This window comes from Acomys minous (genome assembly GCF_964271855.1).
Source record: "Acomys minous genome assembly, chromosome: 9".
NCBI lineage: Eukaryota > Metazoa > Chordata > Mammalia > Rodentia > Muridae > Acomys > Acomys minous.
In genome coordinates, this window is record NC_140490.1 from 86,922,309 (window position 1) to 86,948,234 (window position 25,926).

The 25,926-nt window shown below is 46.1% G+C and overlaps 1 protein-coding gene across 2 annotated transcripts in view; it reads left to right on the plus strand.

Moving 5' to 3' along the window:
* Window positions 1-25,926, plus strand: part of SYN3 (synapsin III) — a 435,938-nt gene that overhangs the window by 380,282 nt on the left and 29,730 nt on the right. For both annotated transcript variants that reach the window (XM_084794231.1, XM_084794230.1), the window contains exon 8: window positions 23,282-23,424. In XM_084794231.1, the coding sequence (XP_084650357.1) occupies window positions 23,282-23,424 (143 nt within the window). The remainder of the gene's footprint in view (window positions 1-23,281; window positions 23,425-25,926) is intronic.

Here is a 25,926-nt window from a genome sequence, read left to right on the forward strand (position 1 = left end):
GCTGAGGTCTAGAACCACGCAACTGATCTCGCACGGCTCCACCCATGCCCTGGAATCCAATTTCATTCTAAGCTTTTGACTTCTCAAGACAGGGTCTCAAACTCACTAAGAAGCCAAAGCTGACCTTGACCTTCCGTACTTCCTGTCTCAAACTCACTAAGAAGCCAAAGCTGACCTTGACCTTCCGTACTTCCTGCCTTCCCCATCCCCGGTAGCTGTGGGGTTTAGTGTGTATACTGCCATGCCCAACCACCCGGGAGTTCAGTTTGAAAACCACTTTCTTCGCTCGAGAAAGCTGCCCACTCCCGCGCCGTGGTCAGTCCCTGGAATTTTGCTGTTGAGTAAATATGTCCAAACCACCTTCCAAGTGCAAAGAGCAAGCAATGCAGTGGTGTATTTATCAGCCAAGAGCCTGCGTTCATGGTTATTGGAGGGTAGAAAAGCTGAAAGAGAGCCTGAAGGAGAAGTGAGTGCAGGAAAAAAAAAAAGCCTGGGAGCCAACCAGAAGGCAGCAGAGCTGATTTTTCTTAGGTGATCCCTGGGGGCTTCTCTGAGGAGGAGACAGGGACCACAGAAGAAATGAGGAGCCAGCTGACTACGGGACTATCTACCGAAACAGTGTTGGCAGCCGAGGGGCTAGAGAGGGCAGTAGCCCCAGGCAGCATGGAGCCCTATGAGTTCTAGAATCTGGGCAACAATGAAGGGGTGGGAGTAAGAAGGTCAGGGATGTAGCAGAGCCACATCCTGCCTCCCCTGGAAGGTTGGGGGCTGTGCATCTGGGCAACCAGAGTGGGCTTTAGTTGGGTGCTAACCAGACAGGGATTTTTGTTCCCCTCTGAATAATGACATTTGAGCACACCCCTTCCTCAGCAAGGAAAGGGCCCTTTATGGGGTAGCAGGGAGGTCAGGGGTCTTACTCATTAAGCACAATGCTTTTCCCCATCCCACCTTTTCCTTCCTCCTTTCCCTCCCCTGCCCCAGTTGTACCCTGACCTCAGGTCACTTTCTCCTTCTTCAAGTCTAGGGGGCTGAGTGGACTGGGTCACATCAGAACTCTCCTTCCACACAAAACCCCACATGGAACCTACTACTGTGTGGTATCCACCAAGAGAAGATTGCTGGGCCATAAGTTTAAGCCAATAGAAAGTCTTTATTAGCTGGCCAGCACCTGGGAGTTTGGGATCCCGGTGTAGTACTGAGCCTTTCTCAGGGTGACCTTTTAAGCACACACACAAAAAAAGCCATGTTCTGGGTGGGCATACTTCAGTTAGCAAAATTCAGAACTACAGAAACCAAAAGGCAAGGTTAGTGCACCTAGAGACTTTGCCATAACTATGGACTTTAATGAATTAAATCTTTGTTTTGGTTGGCGGTTCTGACTATATGCTGTTTTGTAGCCTGAATGGCACTTCCATCATGGAGTCAGTTGTGCTAAGGTCTGGGGGCCTACTATGACATAGAGACATGTTATACCTTATAGTCACAGCAACATAGGTACAAGTAGTATCCTATTTGTTGTGCTTTGATTAAATGATTTTTAATTTATGACAGCCATATAAATCCATGAAGAGAATACTGGAGGCTGAGTATGTAGGTATATGTCAGAAATCTCAGTGCCCAGAAAGCTGAGATAGGAAGACCGAGTCTAAAAGTCAGACCGCTCTAAACTCAAACTAGGCTCTTTAGTCAGAGAGGCAGGAGAAACGTTTTTAAGCAAGTCCATAATATTTTCACTAACCCCCTAAAAGGCCTGTAAATATGTAGGGAGGGCTCAACCACCATGCTCAGTTGACCATAGACCTCCAATTTCTCCAAACCTCGATGTAACAATCTCAACCATTTTAACTTTGTGCAGTGTGTCACATCCCAATACACACAACACACACACATACAGAGAGAGAGAGAGAGAGAGAGAGAGAGAGAGAGAGAGAGTATTGTTTTTCAAAAATGTTTACATGGCCTTTTATAGCCCCATACTTTTCAGGGGAGTCAACTGGGCAAGGAGGGACTCCCATGCCACTGTCCATCTTTGACTGTCGACAAACCCTCCCATTTTTCTTATGCAAGTCAGCATATTTTCCCTAACTCCCTAAAAGGCAGGGAAACATGTGGGAAGGGTTTAACTACCGTATTCAGTTGACTGTAGAAGCTTCAAGGTGAGATAGCTCTGGGTATTGCCGTACCTAGCACATCCTTAGTACCACCCACTTTCAGACAGAAGACCAGGAGAGAGAGGCCCATGCCAATAAAAGATAATGCAGAAAGTGGCTTAGATGCTATTGCTTTCAGTGTGCGTTGGACTTTACAATAAATAAACAAACTAACAAATAAACAACCTCTAGAGAGCTTTTATTATTGAGGTGTGACAGACAGCTGACACTCACTGTTTTGTGGACATATTGGATTTTACTGTATCTTTAGCACGGCAGGAGGCATGTTTATAATGATAAACTCCATTTACAAACGAGAAAAGTGAGATGTAGATGAGTGAAGAGATTCCCAGAGTTCCACAGTGCACAGCATATACTGACCTGATACCCAGGCCAATGTTCACATCAGTGCCTTCTGGTCTTGGAGAACCCATGTTTTCTGAAGCTTTCATATGTGTAATAACCACTAGTTTGGATGATGAGGTGGGGGAGGGAGGGGGAGAGAGGGAACTAGGGAGGAAGGGAGGGAGGGAGAGATCCTCGTTCCAGGTTACAGTATTTAAATAGGAAAGCTGAGATCCGAATCTGAACAGGCTTCACCCAGAGCTTGGAGCTTTCACCGTGCTCCACATGAAACCTCATCTGACTTCCTTCTTACCAGTGGAATTGGTAATTTGGTAATTTGGAAAGTTGTAGCTATGCACTAAATGCAGTTCCACCAAGCTGGCCCGGCTGATGAGCTCACTAAGCATCGAGCAGTGCCCAGCAGAACACTGCTCTCCTGCCGCCGTGTCCTTTGCCAGCCTGGCAGCCTGATACCTGCCTACCTTGCTGTCTGTTGATGGTCTAGGTGCTCATATTGTGATCCCTACATATGTGAACCATACATTAAGGTGACAGTATTGGGAGGTGAAAGCATTTGAAAGGGGACTGCGTCATGGGGCTTACATGCCTCATGATGAATGACATTGGTGCTGCTATGGAATGTTCCCCCCACAGGCCCCTATTTGGAATTTTCAGGCTTTAGCTGTAGGGCTCTGTGGAAGCTTGTGCGGCCCTTAGCAGGTGGCACCTGACTGGCATGCCTTTGAAAGTCGCACTTTCCTTTAGTTCTACAGCACTTGTTTCCAGCACATGTCACGTGAACAGAAAGAAGTCTTCACCACAGACCAACCCGCGTCCGCCTCCATGCCTTCACCACCATGTTGAACTGTGACTCTTTGAAATCGCGGACCGGTACAAATCGTCCCTCTTTCAGCCACTTCTGTCAGGAATTTTGTCACAGCCAAGAAAAAAAAAAGCTGATAACAATGTTTTTATGAAGTAGGCCCAAGGCTGGCCAGCCAGGTCTGATTGATGAGCACCAGGTAAATGAGGAAACTTGTTTCAAATAAAAAGACAGCATTACTGAAGATGACACCTATGCCCTTTGCACACACATACATAACACAAACACGCACATGTATAAATATGCACACATGTGAGCATGCATGCATACACACAAACATGCACACGCATACATACATGGGCAGATGTTTGTCTTAAACTATAAGATAGAAGCATGGAGACAAAGCATTAGGGTGGTTGCTGGTGTTTGGCCTCTGGTTAATTCAGGCTATGGTTTTTGTGCTTTGTTATTTTGTTTTTCCTGCAAGGCTTCATTGCCAATAGAAACTGGCTCATTTGGGAGAGTTGGTGGTTATACTTCTATCCAGGTTTCTCAAAAGTTGTGTAAACGGCTTATATTCAGTGTGGGGCTCTATCCGCTGCCCTCTTGGGTACTTCCAGCTGGCATGACTCTCCTTCCCTCCCTGGGTTTATTGGCTGCATGCTATGTGCTATGTACTAAGCCCTGCCCTGAGCACCACACATGATTCCTTAGCTGATCCTAAGGCATGCAGTACCTCTCAGGTGGACAGAGGTAGCCAAGTCCACCGATGGCGGAGGAGCCCACTACCTCATTGCACGCGTAGCAGCCCAAAGCTAAGTGAGCTGCTTTGGGAGGCCACACTTGGTTTCCCTTTTCTTTTTAGTGCTTGGAATCAAGCCAGGTCTTTGCAAAGTCTAGGCAATAGCCTTAGTCCACTGAGCCACCCCCGTCCCCGTTCTTGATTTGCTTTTACCACCTAAACTTTTATGATTTTGTTAACTTTTAAGAGCCCAGAGCATGGAGGGGGCCTCTGACTTTAAGTGTTTGTGGTCTTATGTTCTTGGGTCCTCTGGTCTTCCCAGAAAAGCCAAAGTAGATGCCCCAGATGGAAGGCCTTGGACAGCCACCTAGAGATGTGGCCTGAGGCAATGAAAAGTCCTAAATGAAACTCAGGCCAACATCTGCCACCCTCTGCTTATTTGTGTTTTTATTACAAACAAGCTGAAGTCAGCCTAAGAGGCTCTGAGTCGCCTTTATCCTCCCATCCATCAGGCAGGACAGGAAGGAGTATGAAACAGCTTTAATGAGTCTTGGAAGGGAACAGAGCTGTTCAAGTGCCAGGCACTCCCATGAGAGACCAGACAGGCAAGTGCTAGCAAAGAACCTGGTCCATCCTAGAGGGTTATTTCAGGGGTGGATGATGCCTCTCCAATCTGCCCAAGAGGATTCCTGGCTTGGAGGGTCAAATTCTCGGACTCCAGGGGAGACTGAACAAGGCTAGCTTTGCGGGAAGGAACAAGCCAGCCTGAGGAGTTCTTCACAGAGCCTGCAAGGCCAGCGGCCACAGAGGGCCAGTGAGTGGGAAAGGATAGGAAGCAGGCTCCAGTTAGGGTCAGGGAAGTTGTGCCAAGTCCAGGATATTACCCATAGTGCGTAGTCTTTTGGAAGGAAACACTGAGTTAATAGGTGGAGGGAAATGTTGTGTTATCAACAGAAATGGGACATTTCTCTTTGCTCGCTAATAGGGCCACTAGAGCTCAGATTGTAAAAAAGTATTTAAGGACAACTACTTGGGCTAGCGAGATAACTCAGCTATTGAAAGTGCCTGCCACCAAGCCTGAAGACCCGAATTCAGCCCCTGGAACTCACACGTGGAAGGAAGGACCCCTTCAAGTTGTCCTCACCTTGATGAGTTTGAATGAAATGCTTACAGTGCTGTCTCCAGGACATTTTCATCCCAACCCTAGAGAATATTGCGGCCAGGAAAAATTAAAAAGAAAATAATATTTTTTAAAAATTATGACATTCATTTATTTGTTTGTGTTCGTATGTGCACACTCAATGACTTTCACGGTGAATACACCAGCTTGCACCCCAAGTTCCACTGCTGAATTCTACCAAACTTCTAGGGAAGACAATATAAACATCGCCCTAGAAAGAAATAATCTGTCACCTAATCATGCCTTTTCATACTCCCTTGGTCTGCAGGAAGCAAAAACATCTTACCACCAGTGTCTTTATGAACAGGCCTTATGGAATTTCTGTGCTATGGAGAGTGTTGTGATAAACAACATCAGGAGAAGGGAAAGAAAGGAAATTCAGGTAATAGAGGGTGGCAAGAGGAAACCAGCAATGTTAGGAAAGAGTCTGATAAATGCTTTGAAACAAAAGGATAGGCAGATAACAACAGCCACCTCCAGAAACTAGAGGACCAGCAATCAAATAAAGGGAAGTACGGGGCACAGAAAACAACCACCAGCATCCACGAAAGGGCATCATAGTCAGGAGACACAATGAGCTTCTGGCATCAACCACAGAAACCTCGTTTGTGTATGCGGATATTCTTTGGGTCCCGTGTTGGGTGCCAAAATTGCCAAATTTCCCCTTAAAGGAAAGAGGAAAACGTGTCATTCAAAGAAAATAAGAATGCGAATGACCCAGGAATGTGGAATTCAAGATATACCCCAGATGATGTGTTCCCATTGGAAGGAGCTTTGTGAAATGTAGCCACAGAGTAGAGATCGTAAGTCAATACACTCAACAGCCTATTTGTTGGCCGAGGTGTTAAGTCTGTGGGCGATAGCGAGTAGTAATTTCCTCTAAGTGTCAGGGAGATCAGATCCCACCCAGTATCTACAGGAAAGTCTAGGGTAAGTGAATCAGAGGTCAGATAGGTTTGGGTTTACCTAGTAGTTGGGAGAATGTTAAGGTAGATGCAAAGGTTAAAAGTATATAGCTACATTTATAGAGGAACCTAAATATGCCAAGACGGCGTTATCTCTTTATCTTCAACTTTCCATCTCACCATAATTACGGTGTTTTACCAAGCCAAGGCTAGCCTGCAGGTCAGCTTCCGCTGTACAAGGCTGATCTGAGGAAGAAAAGCACAGTGCATGGTCCCCATGGGAAAGACAGATATTAAAAGGAAAGAGAAGAGGAGACTGGACCACGTTTCCCTGTTTTACCTTCAGCTCCTCCCCCTAACCTTCCCTTCCCACAGCCTGTCTCATTGGAGCAGGGCCGAGAGAAGAAGAAGAGATCTGTCCTTCCTGCTGCTCCCACTCAAACCTGGCATCATCCTTCATATCTGCCCTTTTTCTCGTGCCACGTCTTTTGCCCATCAACAAAACCCTCTTATATTTCCTTCACAATAGTTCTAGAATCTGCCTTCCTTGCTCAAGCCCACCGCATCTCTCCCTGTGTCATTTAGCTAGCTAGCTTTCTGACCCATCTCCCTACTCTTCAGCACTTGGTTTAGCCTTCTCACACCAAAGTCATCCTTTTCACCATAATAAAGATCGTGTCAGTTCCTGACCCAAAACATCCATGGCTGTGGTTGACCCTGTCATTTCAAGAAAAACCTTAAATCTGTGTAAGGGCTCTGAGACCCACCATGACCTCCTCTCACCTGTCTGATGGGCCTCCTGCCGTTCTTCCTTGAGTCCCCTCCGCTGTTTCCATCCCAGTGTCTATGCTGGCTGGCAAGTCTACCCAAAACCTCCAGCTTCAGACCTCAGCACTGTGCTTTCTGCCAAGATCCACCAGAGAGGCATGGAGCTCACCTTTCTATTTCCTTTAGGTGTCTGTTCAATGTCTCCTTATTTGGGGGGTGGGACTTCAAACAGCTACACAGGAAATAGCCCCGTTCTGACCCCTAAGAATCCCTTACTCACCTCAGCCCAATTGTATTTTTCCCCTCCATGTTCATCTCCACCTAACTACCATGTATTTATTTGTCGGCGATGCTCCCATCCAGCCCCACTAATGCACCCCCACTTCCTACAATAATGCCTGGCTTGTAATTGGGGCTCCATAAATATTTGTTCAATGAATAACTGGGGCTTAGAGTCAGACAGACTTGGGTCGGAAGGTCAGCGCTTCTATGTGCCAGCTCTGAGCCCCACAGCCAGTAATGTATCCTTTTAACACACAAAAATGGGAATAATAGTACCACCCCATAGGATTCTTAGGAAGACTGAGTGAATTACTATAGCACTTGTAGACTAGTGCCTGGCACATGAAAACCACTCGCTAAGCACAGCTGTCACCATCCATCATTGATGTTATTATAACCGTTGTCATTATTATTATTTATACAGAGGCTGAGTCACATGCCCCAAACCAGAGTCCCACCCCAGTGTCCCCAGCCTTCCTTTCCAGCCAGAGGTGGAGTGGGTAATTTGGGTGGTGGCAGCCTGCCCTATGAGTCAGCTGTGAGCCTCAGCCATGCTGGGGTCCTCTGGCACAGACTGCCTTGGCCAAGGGACCCTTGAGTTGAGTCATCAGGGCCATGATTCCAGCTGGAGGATGCCTTGGCAGTGGAGTTTGGCTGGCAGAGAGTGACCTCCCTGGTCCTTCCAGGAAGAGACTGGGCACCTGCCCCAGGAAGCTCTCGGATGTTACACCATGCCAACATTAAGCCTGTCTATTAGTGCAGTGTGCAAAAGAAGAGGCAGATGAGGGTAAATGGGGGGGAGGGATAGAAAGGAGAAAAGTTACCTCAGTCACTTGCTTCAAGCCAGAGGAATATGGAGGATAGTGCACAAGGTTCCGACCTCAAGCTAAATGACCTCAAATGAGCTCTTTGATTGTCTGGGCCTCATCTGTGAAGTGTAAAGGACAACACGGACCTTTCAGAGTTTCAGCAGGATTTGCTGAGTGGAAATGGATATTGGTTACTTTTTTCCTTACTATGACAAAACACTTGGCAGAGGCAACTTACAGGAGCAGGGGTTTGTTGTGGCTCACAGTCTAATTTTCCCCCACCATGGTGGGTGTCCTTGTGTCCTGTTCCATTGCTGTGAAGAGATACCATGACCAAGGCAAACTCTTAGAAAAAAGACTTTCATCAGGACCTTGCTGACAGTTACGGAAGGTTAGTCCATGATTATCATGGCGGGAAGCACAGAGTCAGGAAAGCAGGCATGGGACTGAAAATGTACATCCTACTGAATCCTCAAAGCCCACCCTCAGTGACACACCTTCCGCAACAAAGCCACACCTGCACCAGCAAGGCCACACCTCCTAATCCTTCTAATCCTTTCAAATAGTGCTGACCAAGCACTCAAATACTTGAGTCTGTGGAGGGGGCCATTACCCTTCCACCCACTATATCCAGGGAAGGCTTGGCCGATAAGACTCAGTCCCTAACAGCAGAAGCTTACAGCACAGTTAGTTACATCTCAGTGGTTCAACAAACAGAGAGAGAGCTCAGTGGAGAAGTCCAGCCCTAGCCAACACCGTCCAGACTCACCTCTCTTCCCACAGTGTTTTACATCCTCCACCTAGGCTCCATCTCCTAAAGCGTCCACAACTTCCCAAAACAGTGACACCAGCTGGGGACCAAGTGTTTAAACAAACACATGAGTGTGTGAGAAAAAGGCTCGCATTCACACCATATGAACATACACTATTTTCAAGTCCCAAGTCCTTTATGAAGCCTTCTTAGTTCAGGCCTACAAAGTTGCTAGCTTCAAGTAATATTTGTAAAAAGGAAGAATAAATTCTCCTCTCTCATGTTCCTCCTAAACCTCCCTCCCCCCCACCCCCCAGCAATGAGGGGCAACAATTGAGTCCTTCCATTCTTCACTTTATCAGTAGCTGTTTATTGGGCAACTACTGCATACTGTGCTGTGTCATGGATATGCAAACCATGGTAAATGGAGGAGGGGTAGGAAGGAGAAAAGTTACCTTAATCACCTGCTTCAAGCCAGAGAAACGTGAAGGACAGGGTACAAGGTACAGAATTCAAGTTAAATGACCTCAAATAAGTTCTTCAATCATCTGGGGGGAAAGTAGACAATGTATAAATGAATAAATAAACCATTACAAAGCTGACTCAGTTTGAGGAAGGGGAGAAATAGGTTGTTGAATAAGAGAGAGATACAGTAGAGCTACCAGAAAGAGCATCTAAAGTCATGGCATCCAAGCAAAGAATGAAGAAAGAGACTGCCCTAAACAAGAGGGAAGAACTTTCCAGGCAGAGAACTGCAAAGTTGCAAATGCAAAACTCCAAAGAATGGTTTGAGGAATGGCAGGTGCACACTGCGCAAGAGTTCTGCACAGGGCATAGTAGGAAAAGGAGGGCCGAAGGAGGCTGGGCCAAGATGGGGCTCCTATCCAGAGAGCCCCTCCTCTTAGGCACTGCAGCCTCCTCGTATGGCCTGTTTCCACCGCCTACAGTCAGTTGCCTCAGAGATCGTTCCAGCTTTATAGTTGTTTACAGAGATGGAGCTTGTCCAGCTACGTGATGGCTGGAAACCTCCAAGACTGTTTCTGAAGGTTGCAATTGTGCGTGTAAAAGAGTCGAGTCTCTTCCTGCAAGTACAGTCTGTGGCATATAGTTAGCACTCAATATAATACACACACAAGAAAGAAAGAAAGAAAGAAAGGAAGGAAGGAAGGAAGAAAGGAAGAAAGGAAGGAAGGAAGGAAGATCTTTTCAAATAATGAATATTAAAAGACTGATATCTGTGAAACTCTGTGTCAACCTCTGTCAACACTCACTTTGCATTGCTATTTAGCTCCTATTCCCCTGCAGTGCCAGACACAGCCCTCAGGACCTCACACATGCCAAGCTCCTATTCTGTCATTGACTTATACTCCCTAGGCATTTCTTCTTCAAAACAAAGTATTATTAGTCAACATAATGTAAGAGATTAATGGGATTTTTCCCTTAAACATAGATGACTAATGAATCCAAAATGAGTGACCTGGATGACCCATGTGGCTCGTTGTCTTGGTCCCCATCCAGGATTCGAAAAAAGTTGTAGAAGAGGCCAGTGCAGACTCAGACCCAACTCTCTCCAGCATCGTAGAAAGGGACTGTATGTTGCAGGCTGAATTCTGTGTTCCCCTTGCCACTTAGAGAGCAGGGAAATTGGCCTGTCAGGAGACTCATTTTGGAGCCCTTTAGTGTCTGTAATCATCTCAAGGAGAACCAAGGTGCATGGCTCTCTGGGAAGCCTTCTAAGGAGTTCAGAATCCATATGCTGCCTGCCCAAAGCATCCCGCCTTGGTGCCTCAGTGGTGCTGGTTTCCCGTCTACTGAATAGAAACCATTCTTTATTAGAAGCAGGGTCTCTTGTAGCCCAGATTGACCTCGAACTCAGCATATAACCAGGCATAACCTTGAGTTCCTGGTCCTCGTGCAAAGTGCTGGGCTATAGTTATCCAACACCATACCCAACTCTCTCAATTATTTCTAACACACTACTTAGGGTGTGTGTGTGTGTGTGTGTGTGTGTGTGTGTGTGTGTGTGTGTGTTTGAAATATGCTCAAGGATTAGTCTAAATAGTGAGCTTACTCTCATGAGCCACTTTTGTTTACACAAAAGACGCCAACACCGTGGTCCTAGTTGCCTTTGTCGTGAAAAGAGCTTACACTATATTCTGAAGAGTAATTTCAGCACATCCCTGTAATCTCAGCCATCAGGAACCTAGCTATGAGATTCAAGAGGCTGAGGCCAGCCTGGGCTACAGAGCAAGACTCTTTCCAAATAAAAGGGAGAGCGTGATCTTAAGTGTGATCTGATTTGAAGTATCATCCTGCTCATTGGCTAGTTTTTCCAGTGGGCTTCCAGTGGACACTCTTCCAGAAACTTCTACTGCTCGATATTAGGGAAGAATCTGGAATAGCAATCACATGAAGTCACACTTCCCATACCACATCAAGGCAGCCTGGGAGACTGGGGGCAGCACAGTGCATTCTGTGCTTCCAAGGAAAGCACAGTTCTCCGAAATGAATAGACACCAGGCAAGTGACTAGCCAGGTAGCTTGGAACATCCAGATTGGATCCCATGTCCCTCCCAATGCGTTGTATCTTTGATTAGTGGGAGTTTGTTGAGATTGTTTTTTAAATAAACGTGCCATGTGACAATCAGTGAGGGACAGGAGGTGAGAGGGACAGTGTCCAGTGGTTTGGGAATTCATTCAGTATCCAACAAATTCATACCCCCTGCTGGTAATTGTAAGATCTTTGTTGATGAAATATTATATTCCTTGGGATTTCTTGCTTTCAAGTTTTCAAGATGTAAATAATTGTTAAGCTAACTAGCCTTAATCCCTTCATCAGGGAAATTGGTAACTTTTTGACATAAGAATGCTGTTTTCAAAACACCTAAGTTGGGCAACACAAACCCAGGAAGTTTGGGAACCGCTGCCTTAGCACTTTTGTAACTTCCTTCTATGTATTTCTTCTAAGCTTTGGGTGAAGAGCGCAAGGGCTGGTTCTGCACTAAAGCGTGTGTGTGGCCTGACAGCAGTGTTACTCAGAACCTAATCCTCTTGGGGGAGGAGAGAGAGAGCTTGTGTGTATTCACGGATGTGCAGGTGCACACGCATGTGGAGGGCAGAGGTTATCCTCTGAAGCAGTTTCTCAGGAGCCCATCTGCCCTGACTTCAGAGACAAGGTCTCTCACTGGGACTTGGGGCTTGCTGATTAGGCAACAGGGCTGGCCAGCAAGCCGCAAAGATCCATGGCCCCACTCTGGAATTAAAAGCGTGTGCCACTATGCCTGGCTTTTGTATGGATGTTGAGGATCCATTAAACTCAGGTCCTCGAACTTTCACAGTAGGCAGTTTTGGACAGAACCATCTCCCCGGTCCTTAGAACCTATTCTTGCCCCTGTCTTATAAGTGTAGTTGCTGCAAGAGTCATTAAAAACCTTCGTAGGAGGTAAGCACAAAGCCTGACCCCTTCACCCCATCTAGCTGCGTTCTTAGTAAGTTGGTGTGGCTTGGAAATGAACTGGATGCCTGTCTTCCTGCTACAAAAACAGGAAGCAAGTCTCCATTCATGTGCCATGACTATGCTTCTATTATGTCAAAGCCTGAGTAGCCAAATGGCCTTCCAGATCCCCTTGCCAAAATGAAAGATCACAGAGCAACTGCCCAGAAATGGATATTGTTATTGGTAGATGTCCTTTGATTTTTTTTTTTTTAGCTGCTTGGTCAATAACCTGGGTTAGTAAACTACCTCATGTGTTTATCTTTTTTTTTTTTTAAGTGTGCCTTGGCCCTAGCAGGAGGGAGAATGTGCTAAGCCTGGTCTTCCAGGGAGACGTGTGAAGATGTACCAAGCTAGAGTGGGCAGGTGACCAGCACTTGCTATAAAGATTTTGGAAGGCTCCAAAACAGTGCAGTGGGCTTCTAATGTGCTCATGCACCATGCACCATGCTTCTAGGGAGGGTCTAGATCCTCTTTCTGCTTTCATCTCCAAGGGAAGATGGGTTGGGTGTGAAGGTTTGTGGGTCTCAGCACCCAGGCACCCCTTCACCCCACAGTCCCCAGTAGTAGCCCCTTCGTTGGCTCTTCAGCAGATGCTCCTTGTGCCAGACCCTAAGCTGGGTTAGGGTATACGGTGGAATAAGGAGAATAATGATGTCATCGTTGGATGCCTGTGATGAGCCAAGTGGTCTTTCGGACCATTTACATGTAAAATCTTGCATAATGTTCAACTACAGTGCTTGACAACAGCCCAACAGTAAGCTACCTGTATCTTGCTACATGAGGAAAGTAAGGCCTGGAGAGGTTGATTAACTTTCCAGGGTCACTAAAGCAAGTAAGTGATGGGGCTGAGATTTGAACCTGAACCTGATTTCAGACTTCCTATTGTCCTGCTTCCCTGGCAAAACCATGAAGTGTGTCCATCCACTTTTCAACTGCAGTTTTAAAAAAAAAAGAGTCACCACAAATCTAAGGTTTTAATGGTAGGAGCAGATGACTCCCAAATGGCAGGGATCCATGGCTAGAGAGCAGGGAGAGGCCCCTGCTGCTCGAGAACCAACCACTGCCACAAAACAACTGCATTCATCCCTGCCTATGAAACTTGAAAGGAACACCAGTGCAGTGGCCCGTCTCCAGATGCTAACCTTTGGTCCACATGTCACCTAAGAACTGGTCACATGAGAGAAGACACATCCCCCAGTGGTTCCATCACTCCCTTCTATGCTCCGCTTTTTTAAGATCCCTTAGTACTTCCTAATAAAATATTGGGGACCAAGCTGCCCACCCACAAGCCTTTGGGAGACTCAATCAAACTGTATGGGCTTTACATTTTGAGCCTAGATAAACCGTAGGTGCAGGCTACTTCCAGTGGCTCTGATGCTCCCCTGCAGGTGGCCTAGGAGGGATCCACATTTGTCCCCCAAGCTCCATCCCACAGCACATCGGTTCTGCTGGGGTCCCCACTGGAGACCTCAGCCGCCGTGGGAGGTAGGAGAACAGGTCACCTTGTTCTCCACGTAGTCTCTACTCTCCAGCTTTCAGAGCCATGTGTCCACATAGCTGTTTGCCACACAGGCCTCTCTGTCCCAGTGCACACTGGGAGGTGTCACCTTTCTTCCCCTTTCTGCAGCTCCAACCCAGACAGGAGGGGTCTGCTTTATATTTCCTTGAGTTAGCATCTTCAAAGACATTTCTATGAAGTACAGAGAAGTCTTATCAGCAGGTGACAGCTTAGGGTTGAGAGAAGGACAATGGAGCCTTTTATCTTTTTTTTCCCCCCCAGATTTTCATTTATATTGTAGCTCTTATTAGACCATATATGTGTAATACTTTTCCAACTACAAAAAGTGCATTTTACAAAAGGCGGATCAAAGTGGTTACAAAACCTCATTCCCTTGATCACTTGAAAGCTGCTCTCCTTGAACGGTGCTTTGAGGAAAAGACATGAGGATATGAGATGCGTTGGATTGAATTATGTAACAGGAGAGTTCACGTTCAGCTGTAAGACTGCTCAGTCAGTAACCAAGCATGAAGATCTGAGTTCAATGCCCAGGACCCACTTTAAATAGTAGTAAGTCAAGTACGGTAGTGCCTGTTTGTGATTTCAGCACTCGGAAGATCTGGAGACAGGCAGATCCCTGGAACCCTAGCCAGCTAGCTCAGCCTACTTGGGGAGTCCCAGACCTCTGAGAGACTCTGCCACAAAGTAACAAGGTTGATGCTTGTGAGGAAGAAAACCTGAGCTTGCCTTCTGACCTCCAGATGTGCACCTCCACACACATGAACAGAGGGAGGGAGGGAGGGAGGGAGGGAGGAAGAGAGAGAGAGAGAGAGACAGACAGACAGACAGACAGACAGACAGACAGACAGACAGACAGACAGAGACAGAGAGACACAGAGAGAGACAGAGACAGACAGACAGACGAACAAACAAACTGACTGACTGACTGACTCAGACAGACCTCCAACCCCCACATGATAATATTTGCAGATGGTGGTCTTTGAGAGATTTACTTGATGTGCCAAGGGTGGGACCCTCCAGCCATGCCAGCACCTTGATGTCAGATGTCCCAGCCCCCAGAGCTGTGAGAATAATCAATCGTCTGCCCTTTTTGAACCTCAATATACAACGTTCTGTTATTGGAGACTTGAACAAAGGAAGACAGCCACCTACAGGGAAACTCGGTGGGCACTGGAGATCAGGGCTGGGTTGCCAGCCCAGCACCTGCTGGGGAAAGCATGGAAGAATGCCACATTGCTTGTGAGGCAGGAATGGCTGATTCCCCAAAACCTTTTCCTCTTAGAAGAACTGGATCATGTTTGGCCCAAGTTGCTTTTTGTTGTTGTTGTTGTTTAAAACACGCAAAGAAAGTGCCACACCTGCTGCCAGACATTGCCACTTGCACTTTTAACCTCCTTCTGACTAATTTTATATCCTCATCCATTTTGTCTTTTTCTCTCATTCCTACTTGTTTTTAAACGTTTGTTATGGAAATGTTCAAACATGCACAAAGAAGGAGAAATAGTCAATCTTCAGCTCCCACTAGTTTTTAGTCATGGCCAGTTTTGTTTCACAGACGCACATACACTCATTTCCTCTCAGACACTAGATACATTTTCATTTTTACAAGCTGAGATCTGCTTCTCATACAAGTTCTCCTTCTAAAGTATGTGATTCAGTACTCTTTTTTTCCTTGGTATCTGCCCAACTGGAAGCCATGAGCACCCTGGAATCCCATCTTCACGCTCCATTCCCCATCAGAAGTCACTGCCAACCCCCTTCCCCTGGGTCCTGGCAGCCACTCCTTTTCTTTCTGTCTCTATGGCTTGCTAGATTGTTTCAAAGCAAATCCCTGCTAGCATGTCATTTTATCCAGAAATAGCTAGGAATGTATTTTTAACACAGAAAGACTTCTTTCTGTAGCATAGCTGAATGTGATTCTTACACCCAAAACATAATAATCCACCATCTATTGTACAGTAGGTGTTCAATATTTCTCTTTTTATTTGGATCTTTTGTTGTTGTTGCTGCTGCTGTTGCTGTTGACATGGTATGGACTATGTAGCCCAGGTTGGCCTTAATTCAGCCTCAGCCTTCCCAAGTCCTGGGATTACAGGCATGCACCACCATGGTAGTGGCCCCCTGTTCTGGCTGTAGTCACACAAAGCCTGACTTCACACAGCTACCATGACTATGACAGTTCTTCTTCTTCTGTTGTCACTGGGTATTTTCCTGTAGGCCATTTATTTATTGGTTGGGAAATAGGGGACTTTTCTATAGAATTTCCTACATTCAAGTTTGGCAGGTGACAACCCATGGTGCTGTCACTGTCTTCCCTGGGAGCTAGAAGGGCAGATGCCAAGAAGCCATGGAAACCAGGTCCTAAGATGAAGAGAGCACACTCCTTGAATGGGTAAGGACGTTATCCCCACATCGTTCCCGAGGCACAGTCCTGTCTGGAGAGTTCCCTTTTCATGTTAAACTGACGAATGAGCTCAGGTGTTGTCTTCATGACCTCTACCTTAGGAAGTTCCCATCAACTCTTCCCCAACAGTCTGGGCATCTACCACTGTTGCCTGGATGCACTGTTGCTGTGGGGTTTACCAAAAGATGCCTTCCTTGGTCCACATCCCTCCATGCATTATCAGAAAAGAACATTTCATCATCCTTTTCAGAATAATGATATATCTTTGTTTCCTCAAAAAGATGACAATCACTTTTATTAAGTAGTTCATTCATTCATTCATTCATTCATTCATTCACTTTACATCCTGATCATAGCCTCCTCCCTCCTCTCTTCTTGACCCCACCCTTCCTCTCTCTTCCCCCCTCCCCTGCTCCTCAGAGAAGGGGATCACCCTCCCCCACCAACCCACCTCAGCTCATCAAGTCCCATCAGAACTGAGCAAGTCCTCATCCCTTGTGGCCTGGAAAGGCAGCCCCGCCAGGAGGAAGTGCTCAAAAACACAGGCAACAGAGTCCATATCAGAGACAGCCCCTGCTCCCCTTATTAGGGGACCCATTTGAAGTCTGAGCTGCCAATCAGCCACATCTGTGTAAGGGGCCAGGTCCAATCCATGCATGATCCTTGGTTGGTGCTTCAGTCTCTTCAAGTCCCTCTGGGCTCTGGTTAGTTGATTCTGTTGGTCTTCTTGTGGAGCCGCTGTCATCTCCAGGTCGTTCTATCCTTCCCTCCACTTTTCCACAAGACTCCTGACACTTCACCCAGTGTTTGGCTGTGAGTCTCAGCATCTGTTTCAATCTGCTGCTGGGTAGAGCCTCTATGCTCTACTCCTATCTGCCAGCACAGCAGAATATATCACTAATAGTGTTAGGAGTTTGCTCTCTCCCATGAGGTGGGTCTCAGGTTGGGCCAGGCCTTGGTTGGACAGTCCCTCAATCTCTGCTCTATCTTTATCCCTGCACATATTGTAGGCTGTTATCTCTAAGTCATGGATTGTTAACACTTCAATGTATTTGAACCTATTGACTTCATTATTCTTTCTGACACTGAAATGGTCCATCTTTGGTTTCTAGGGGGTCTTCAGGTAGACTCATGGTCTTCATGTGACTGCTCCTCTCCTCTCACCATGGTGAGACGCTCTAAATTCTGGAATCAGCCATCCCTCAAAGATCCTGGCTTCCTTTGGGATAACAGCATTTTCTAAGGACCATAATTAAAGTGCTAAGCATGTTTGTCACTGTTTTGCTGGCCACTTCTTCTATGTCCTTTGGAGGTCATAGGGAAAATGTAGATCATAAACCTACACTGACATTTTGAATTCAAATTTTAGATATGAGAGATTTAATTTATTTTCTTTGATTTTCAAATTGTATTTCTTTTTCACTCAGGGCTAGGGATATGACTGGGTGGTGTAGCACTTGGCAGACATGGAAGCAGGAAAAGAAAAGGGAAGGAGGGGGAGAGGAAGGGAGGGATTGTAGGAAGGGGGAAAGGGAGAATCTTGGCTCCTAATAATGCTGATATTATTGCCATCGTGGACCTTTTCAAATAGCCTTTCCATTATTATTCCCACAATGTGGTCATTGAATATCAATCTATTTACATTTCTTATTCAATTTGAAGAATTTGTTAAATACTTTCTATCAAGGATATATAGTTACTGCTGACTTAAGTTGCTGTTGTCTGACTTAAACAAATATGTATGAGCCATGTCCCATGCACCTATTATTGATTAGGGAGAAAGGCGTGTGGCATTTTCTTCTTTGACACTCCCCAAATATAAGCCGCCTCCAGCTCTGGATGCTTTTAATGTCTTAAAACATCTCAAACTATGGGGAGGCCCATATCACTCAGCATAGTCTGAATGTGGCTTTAGGCCACTCCCTGTCAGGAATACATCTGACAGGCTCTGGCCATGCAAGCCTTCATTCTCTAGCCTGCATGGCTCATCCCGTCACTTCACTCAGGCCTCTGTCAAGCTCGTCTTCACCCGCCATTCAGATGGTCCCTCTTCTCACTCAGCATTCCTACCCTGCTTTGCTTTATTCTACATCATTTCCCTTCTTCTCTCTCTCGCACCATTGATGGTTCATTGGCTTAAACGCTGTGTGTCAACTTTCTGTTATGGTCAAAAAAAAATTACTGAGATAATCAACTTTAAAAAAAAACAAACAAAAGTTTATTCCGGCTCACGATTGCGGATGCTCCAGTCCTTGGCTGCTTGGCCTTATGGTGAAGCAGTGCATGGTGGCAGGAGAGCGCTAGAGAGATCGACTCGCCTAGTGGTGGGTGGGAAGCGAAGAGGGAAAGAGAGGAGCTGGGAGATGTAATATGAAGAAATTAATAAAATATATTTAAGAAAAAAAAATAATAAAATAAAATAGACAGAGGGGAAAAAAGAAGAAATTTGGTGGGGAAATGCACATCTCCAAAGCACACTTCCTTTGCCATTTTCTGGCTCATTTATATCTTCCACTACCATGACTATCTCCCAGCCACAAGTGCTGGTCTCTATCCAGCTTCTTCCATTCATTCCAGAAAACACCTTTTAACACCTACAGTGTGCTAGGAATGAATGCTATGGTTTAGAACAAAGTCCATTGTCCATCTCCATCCCCAAGAAGCTGAGCTTCTAAAGGAAGACGGGCACAGCAGATCCAGGGGAGAGCCAGGATTTTATGGAGCCCCAGTATTATATAATTTGGGGAGCCTTCTGTAAAGAAAACAACATCCTGTTGCTAGGGACATTTCGCTTTTTTTTTTAATAGCCCATGGGAGAGTTATGTTAGCTGTTGAGGGGGCACACACACACACACACACACACACACACACACACACACACACACACACAACTACTTAGATTCAGGAGACTTCCAAAGGAAGGTGGGCTGACGCATTAGCTCACTGATTAAACTGTGATATCTGTACTTCCTCTTTTGGTTCCCTTTTGTCCCCAGTTAAAAAAAAAAATCTCAGATGCATTATAAGGCTTAGATTGTGATTGAGATAAAGCGTGATTGTCAAAACAAAATGGCTTAAACAAACTAGAGGTTTCTGTTTCCCCTAATATAACTGAGTAAAAAGAAGCCCAGGCTTGGCAGGAGCCTCCCTGGTTTCATGGGACCAGTGTCCTTCCATCATGTGAGTCACCCACTTGTCATCTATGAAGCCAACGATGGGCCACATTCCAGTCAACAGGAAAAGGCCAAAGGCAAGAGGAACGCCCAGCTCTTCCCTGCAGTTCACAGCCCTTCTTTGATCACATCAAAGTGTCACAATGTGGTCACATGACCACACTACGGTGTTAGGGGAAAGGGCAAGTGTAGTATTTATTCTGGTGGCCATGGGTCCCTAGGTCAGAAGATATTGCAGATGGAGAAAGGGCGCTACGGACGTTAGACATCTCTCAGGCAGCCTATCGTGTGTACTGTGTGGTCTGGAAGCCTCAGAACAGAAGTTCTAATCTTCCCAAAGCCACTTGTGACAGAAGCATGGTTGTGCTTTACTGTCCCTGCAACAGATTTTTTTCATTCTGATAACTTTGAATCCCTGCACCCAAGCTCATGTGCTAACTAAAAGTGAAACCCTAATGCCATCCAAAGGACATTGGAGAAAGACAAAGCAATATCAACTGGGAGGGAAACAGTGGTGTGTGAACAAAACTTCAAAGGCTTACCAATTCCAGATGTTAGCCAGAGACACAACAGGATGCAGCCCATGGAACTCAACAGAATTCACCATTGAAGAGGTTGGGGTGGGTTTTTTTTTTTAATTGCTTGGCAGTTTGGCACGATCTAGACTCACCTTGAAGACAAACCTCTGGGCGCACATTATCTGGATTAGGTTAACTAGTGGGTAAAGAGCCATCCTAAGAAGCTGAATAACAGCATGCATAACTGCTTCCTGACTGTGGATGGGATAGGACTGGCCACCTTCAGCTCCTGCCACCATGCCTTTCCTGTCATGATGGACTGTTTCCCCCCAAACTGTGAGCCAAAACCAACCTACCCTTCCTTCTTCAAGTTGCTTTTGCCAGGTAGCTTGTCATAGCTGTGTAAGTAAAGCAGAGGCCAAAGTGACTCGGAATGTGATGGAAGAGAGGGGAGCCTGAAGACGGCGACTAACAGAAGCCAGTAGAAACAGAATGGTGAGAACCCAAAGTGCCCCAGCAGATAGCACTTGGTTGACTTGTTCCATCGTAATAATCCACAACTAAATCTAAAAATAAATTGACAAAAATGTAGTTCCGCACATTTAACAGAGACCAAAACAACAGCAACTTAACCAAGTTAAGGTTCATTGCTCTCTCCTTCAGGAATCTAAAGGTGCTGAATACTGAGGGGAGGTTACCATGCTGGGGCCTGGGTTCCCTCCATGTTACCACCATGCTATCCTCAACATACGACGGCTATCTCATAGTCCAAGATGACTGATGCTTCTCACGTTACCACGTCCCCCACATTGCAGCCATGAGCAAGAAAGAAAAGGCAGGAGGTCTCTTGAGCTTTGGGAACCACCAAGAGGTGGTTCACACAACGTCTACTTGTTTTTTACTGGATAGACCTTGAAGAGCTCACCATGTCCACAGGGAAAGGACACTAGAAGAAAAAGCATCTGTATCTTGGAGACCAGGTGCTCAGCTTAAACTGAAGGGTCCTGTCTGTTTAAAAAAAAAAAAAGGAATGGGAGCAACCAACAGTCAGAGAGCCTCAAGAGACCTAAGGCAAAGGGGGGGGGGAGCACACATCTCCCTCAGCTACAGCTGAAAGGAGAGAGGCGTCCTGTGAGATGGAAAATACATAGAACATAAGGACCTCTCTCTGGTTGGCCTTGTTTTCTCCGAAGCACGTGCCTGAGCATCACTCCTAGGAGGTTGGGCTCCTCAAGGGTGAAGCAAAGAGAAGGCTTAGCATACCTATATGCCTCATGGTAAAAAGAAGTCTGTACCTGCAAAGGCCCTGAGCTGGTTAGTAACAGAGGCGGACCCTTGGGTCAGGGTTTTAATTATAGGCACTGGGCTCTGATGCACTGACTTTAGATAAAGACGACACAGTTTCCACGTCTGTAGAGGAGCCACAGTGTGTAGCTTGCACGCCTTGCCCCTTGGGGGTGCCTTTCATCCGCTGTGAACTCGGTACAAATGTGAACGGACAGCACTGTGGAAGAGATGGTGTTATCAGAGCGCTCTTTAGGCTCCCCTTTGCTGTTCAGCCTGAATGGCCAGAGACGGTGACTGGTGGCTCGCACGAAGGGGAAGTGAAGCAGGAATGGGCCCTGGAGAGGAGGAGACCTTAGGCATCTGTGAGCAGGATGAGAACAGACTCTCAGGAGGCAGCTTCGGCAGTTTGTTTAATGGGATGAACAAAGGCTACTTAAACCTTTGTGGTGGGTAGGAGCTTTGGGGGTGAGTGTACAATATTAGCCAGGGCCAGGGTGCTGGGGATGCCTCATTTGCATAAGGAGGAATCCCAGGTGCTGCTAGACATGACCTTGTAAGGAGAGACGAAGTTTAACCTGGCTACCAGGCTATATGACCTCCTCCAGGGGACAAAGATGGGGCCACAGGGCTATGTATACGAAGACATGCAGGTCTGCTGATCTCAGGAGGAGATTTAGACATGCCTCAACCTCACCTTATTCCAGGCCAGCTTCTCTGCCTCCCCACCCTCATCCTATGACTCCCTGATCTGACATCAGAGCTTAGATGCAAAAGGTAAGGAATGTGAGAACAAAGACACCCTGAGGGTCAGCCCTACTCTTGTCACAGTTCCACCCAGACTGCTCCAGACTCAGCCCTTAGGTCTTCTACCAGCCTTTGGGCCAGTGTCAGAATAGTCCACGGTCAACAATGAGAAAAGAAGGAAAGAGTGCCATTCTAGACAAACAGGGTCCCCGAGTCCACCTGGAAGGGGCACTCCATCTTATTTTTCATGGACTCTGGGATCCAGCATCTGTACTGTCTTGAGATCACTGCCACAGATCCTTGAGCATGTACCCTGCCCTTGGTGTTGGGAGCTCTCTTAAGACCTCATCCTTCCGTCAAGACCTTGTGGTCTGGGCCTCAAGCCAGTAAATAGAGCAAGTTTCTCCCCTGAGCTTCTGAACTACAACGCCAGCCTGCCCATTGGATGCACACATCCACACTCATACACACTAATGTTTACATACAGTAGCACCAGGCACAAACACAGATATAGACAGCAAATACCATGCAAATGTACAAAAAATACCACACATGTAGCATCCACTAAACACATGTGAACACAACGCACCTATGCATACACACACACACACACTCTCTCTCTCTCTCTCTCTCTCTCTCTCTCTCTCTCTCTCTCTCTCTCTCTCTCTTTTCTAACTGGTTTCTCTGTTGCCCACCACACTCTCCCATTCAACCCCTTAAGCAATTGAGTGATTGCCCTGAAAACACAAATTAAAATACTTTTTCATTTTAAACTCCCACCTCTCTTCCAGTGGCTTCCAGTGTGGCTCATATGAGCATATGATCAGAGCCATCATGACTTTTCATGAACTGTCCCCTAGAATGCCATCAAGCTATTACCCCCACCTTCCTACCTCCAGCAACCAAGTGGCCAGCCACCCTTCCTGAGAGGCTTGAATTTCCTCATGGTTTGCCCCCAACCCACCCGTGTCATCAGCCAGTCACACACTCAGAATGTATACTCACAGGCTGGGAATGGGGGTGTATACCTTCAATCCAGCACTTAGGAGGCAGAGTCAAGGGGATGTCTGTGAATTTGAGGCCAGCCTGATTAGCATAGGACTCTCCAGGACTACAATAGAGAGACCTTGTCTCAAAAAAAATTTACCATTCTGAACCCCTTCAGAGCTCATTTATTCTCTAAAGGGCCTCTGGGCTCCCAGCTGGAACCAGTATCTTTCTCTTTTCTTCCTTGGAAAGAGAAGCAGTGGGATGATTCACCTCCTTTATCTGTGTCCCCTGCGAGACAGGTGACCTTCTTGGTGGAGTACCCTGTCCCAGTCTTGGCAGGTGTGCAGTGGGCACTGGGTGGATAGACGCACTCACATATCCTCCTTACCCCACAGATCAAAGTAGAAAACCATCATGACTACCAAGACATCACCAGTGTGGTGGCCATGGCCAAAACCTATGCCACTACTGAGGCCTTTATCGACTCCAAGTATGACATCCGAATCCAGAAGATTGGATCCAACTACAAGGCATACATGTGAGTCAGTGGGCAGGAGCTGGGAGGAAGGTGGGAGGAGTCTGCTTCCTTCTACCATGACTCTTTGTATGTCCTCACCTCTGCCTCTGTTGCACCTTAGCAGGGTAGATCTCACCAGAAAGATATCTCTCTCTCCCTTCCCCCCCCTCTCTCTGTGTGCGTGTGTGTGTGTGTGTGTGTGTGTGTGTGTGTGTGTGTGTGTGTATCTGTCTGTCTGTCTGTCCCTCATCCCTTCTCATTTTGTGTAAATCAATGACTCCTTGAGTAGCTGACTGAATGGTGAGGGTTTTCTTCTGTACAGAGAAAGATGTACAGTCTGGTGTGTATGTATGGAACAGCAATCTGTTATTCTCTGAAACCAACAAAACTCATTTGGAAGACACATCAGATTCTCCTATTGCAAGCAACAGAAACTACTTTGGAATATTACATGTTTTGTTTTTAAAGAAATTCAATAAAAAACATGGGTGATCAGAAACTTTTAAAACCCAGCTTGTGGTGGCGGGGGAACAAGCTGGGGCCAAGTGTGGTGGTGCAGACCTGTACAGGCAATACTCGAGGAGGCAGCGGCAAGTGGATCACTGTGAGTTCAAGGCCAGCCTGGTCTATAAAGCAAGTCCAGAACAGCCAAGCATACACAGAGAAACCCTCTCCCTAAAAACCAAAATAAAAAAATAATGCTATAATAGAAGAATTGCCATTCAAACCATTTGAGCACGAATCTCAGCGAGATACTGTTTTATCAGAACACCACACCCCACACTGGTCATGATCAGGGACACAGAAAGAACTCGGGAGCCTAACCATGACATTGGTCTGCTTCTAAGGTAGGCTTTTTATAAGAAAAACTTGGGCTGGAGAAATAGCTCAGTGGTTAAGGGCACCACCTGCTCTTCCAGAGGTCCTGAGTTCAATTCCTGGCAACCACATGGTGGCTCACAACCATCTACAGTGTTATCTGATGCCCTTCTTCTCCAGATAAAGCACTCATATACAATAAATAAATCTTTAAAAAAAGAAAGAAAGAAAAACTGTAACCAGATAACAAAACCATAACCAGGTAACAACCAATAAAACCACAACTAGGTAATAGCCATCAAAATGGCGACCAGGTATCCAGGTATAGGAAACAACACTACATTATTTTCACTAGTGAGACAAAGTGTTTCTAACTGACCTTTAATTTGATTGGTTCGATAGTTGGGGGAAACCCTACAGCATATCCAAGTAACAAAGTATACAAAGTTTGAGAAATGAAACCATAGAGACATAGTCATTGGAAGGCAGAGCCTAAAAACTTGAACTTAATTTCACCTTATAATCAAGAGTGATACTAAAAAAACAAAATGGCTATAATTATGCTATGAAGCAGGTAATAATAATAATAATAATAATAATAATAATAATAATAATAAACTAAAGCAAAACCAAAATCCCACTAAATTACCGATTTTAGAAGCATTGGGAATCAGGGCAGCCCCAGGAATATACAGAATCAGAAGTAATTTCTGATGTTCATGGAGCCAATAGGTGAAGAACCCACCATAGTCTTTTGCTATCTCAGAGTGTGAGTGTCATTTGCATTTTGGTTAGAGAAAGGCAGAAAACCCCTATGATGAGCCCCAGCAGGAAGGCAGGCAATTTGAGCAAGATCACTGCCTGGTGAATATGTAGGTTCTGCCTCTAAAGAAAGAGTATGGGACAGAGGCAGTCCCCTGCCTCTGCTCTAACGAGAGTAAACAAAGGCTGGGCTCACCTGGGGCTGAGGCCCATCAGTTTCAGTATGACCCTAGAGTACATAGAAAGGCTCTCCCTGCAGAGGCCTTACCTCCTTCTGGGTCTCTGTGCCCTGTAGAGGAATTTTACTTCAGAACATGGTCTAGGTCTGTGTGATCCAGCTGGAATGCAGATACACCTTTAATCCCAGGAGACAGAGGCAAGCAGATCTCTGAGTTCAAGGCCAGCCTGGTATAGAGTAAGTTTCAGGTAAGGAAAAGCTTAGGTCCAGGCATGGTGGTAGATGCCTTTAATCCCAACACTCAGTAGACAGAGGCAAGCAGATCTCTGAGTTGTAGTGGGTTCTGTTGAGTTACATGGAGTCAGTGAGTTGAGAGGCAGTGCGGTTGAGTTGAGTTCATGACATTTCACTTCATGGAATTCAGAGGCAATTGTACTGGGAGAGATTAAAGAGAGAACAAGCTAGACACAGGTGAAGACAGAATGAGCCAGAGAATAAGAAGGAGTCAGAAGATTAGAGAAGATTGCTAGGGTTAGTTTGAGACCAAGCAGAGCAATTCAGTCAGAAGCTGAGAGAAGCCAGATGAAATCAGTCAGCTTGGAGAGGAGTTTGAGCCAGAACACTGAATTGAACCAGCCAGCCAAGTTCAGAAAGATCTAGACAGGGTGAGCTTATTCAGCAGTAAGTCTCAGAGGCTGAAAACATTCTAGGCTTATATTAAATTGTATGGAGGCTAGAAGATTCCAGGACTAGGCCAAGTCAGT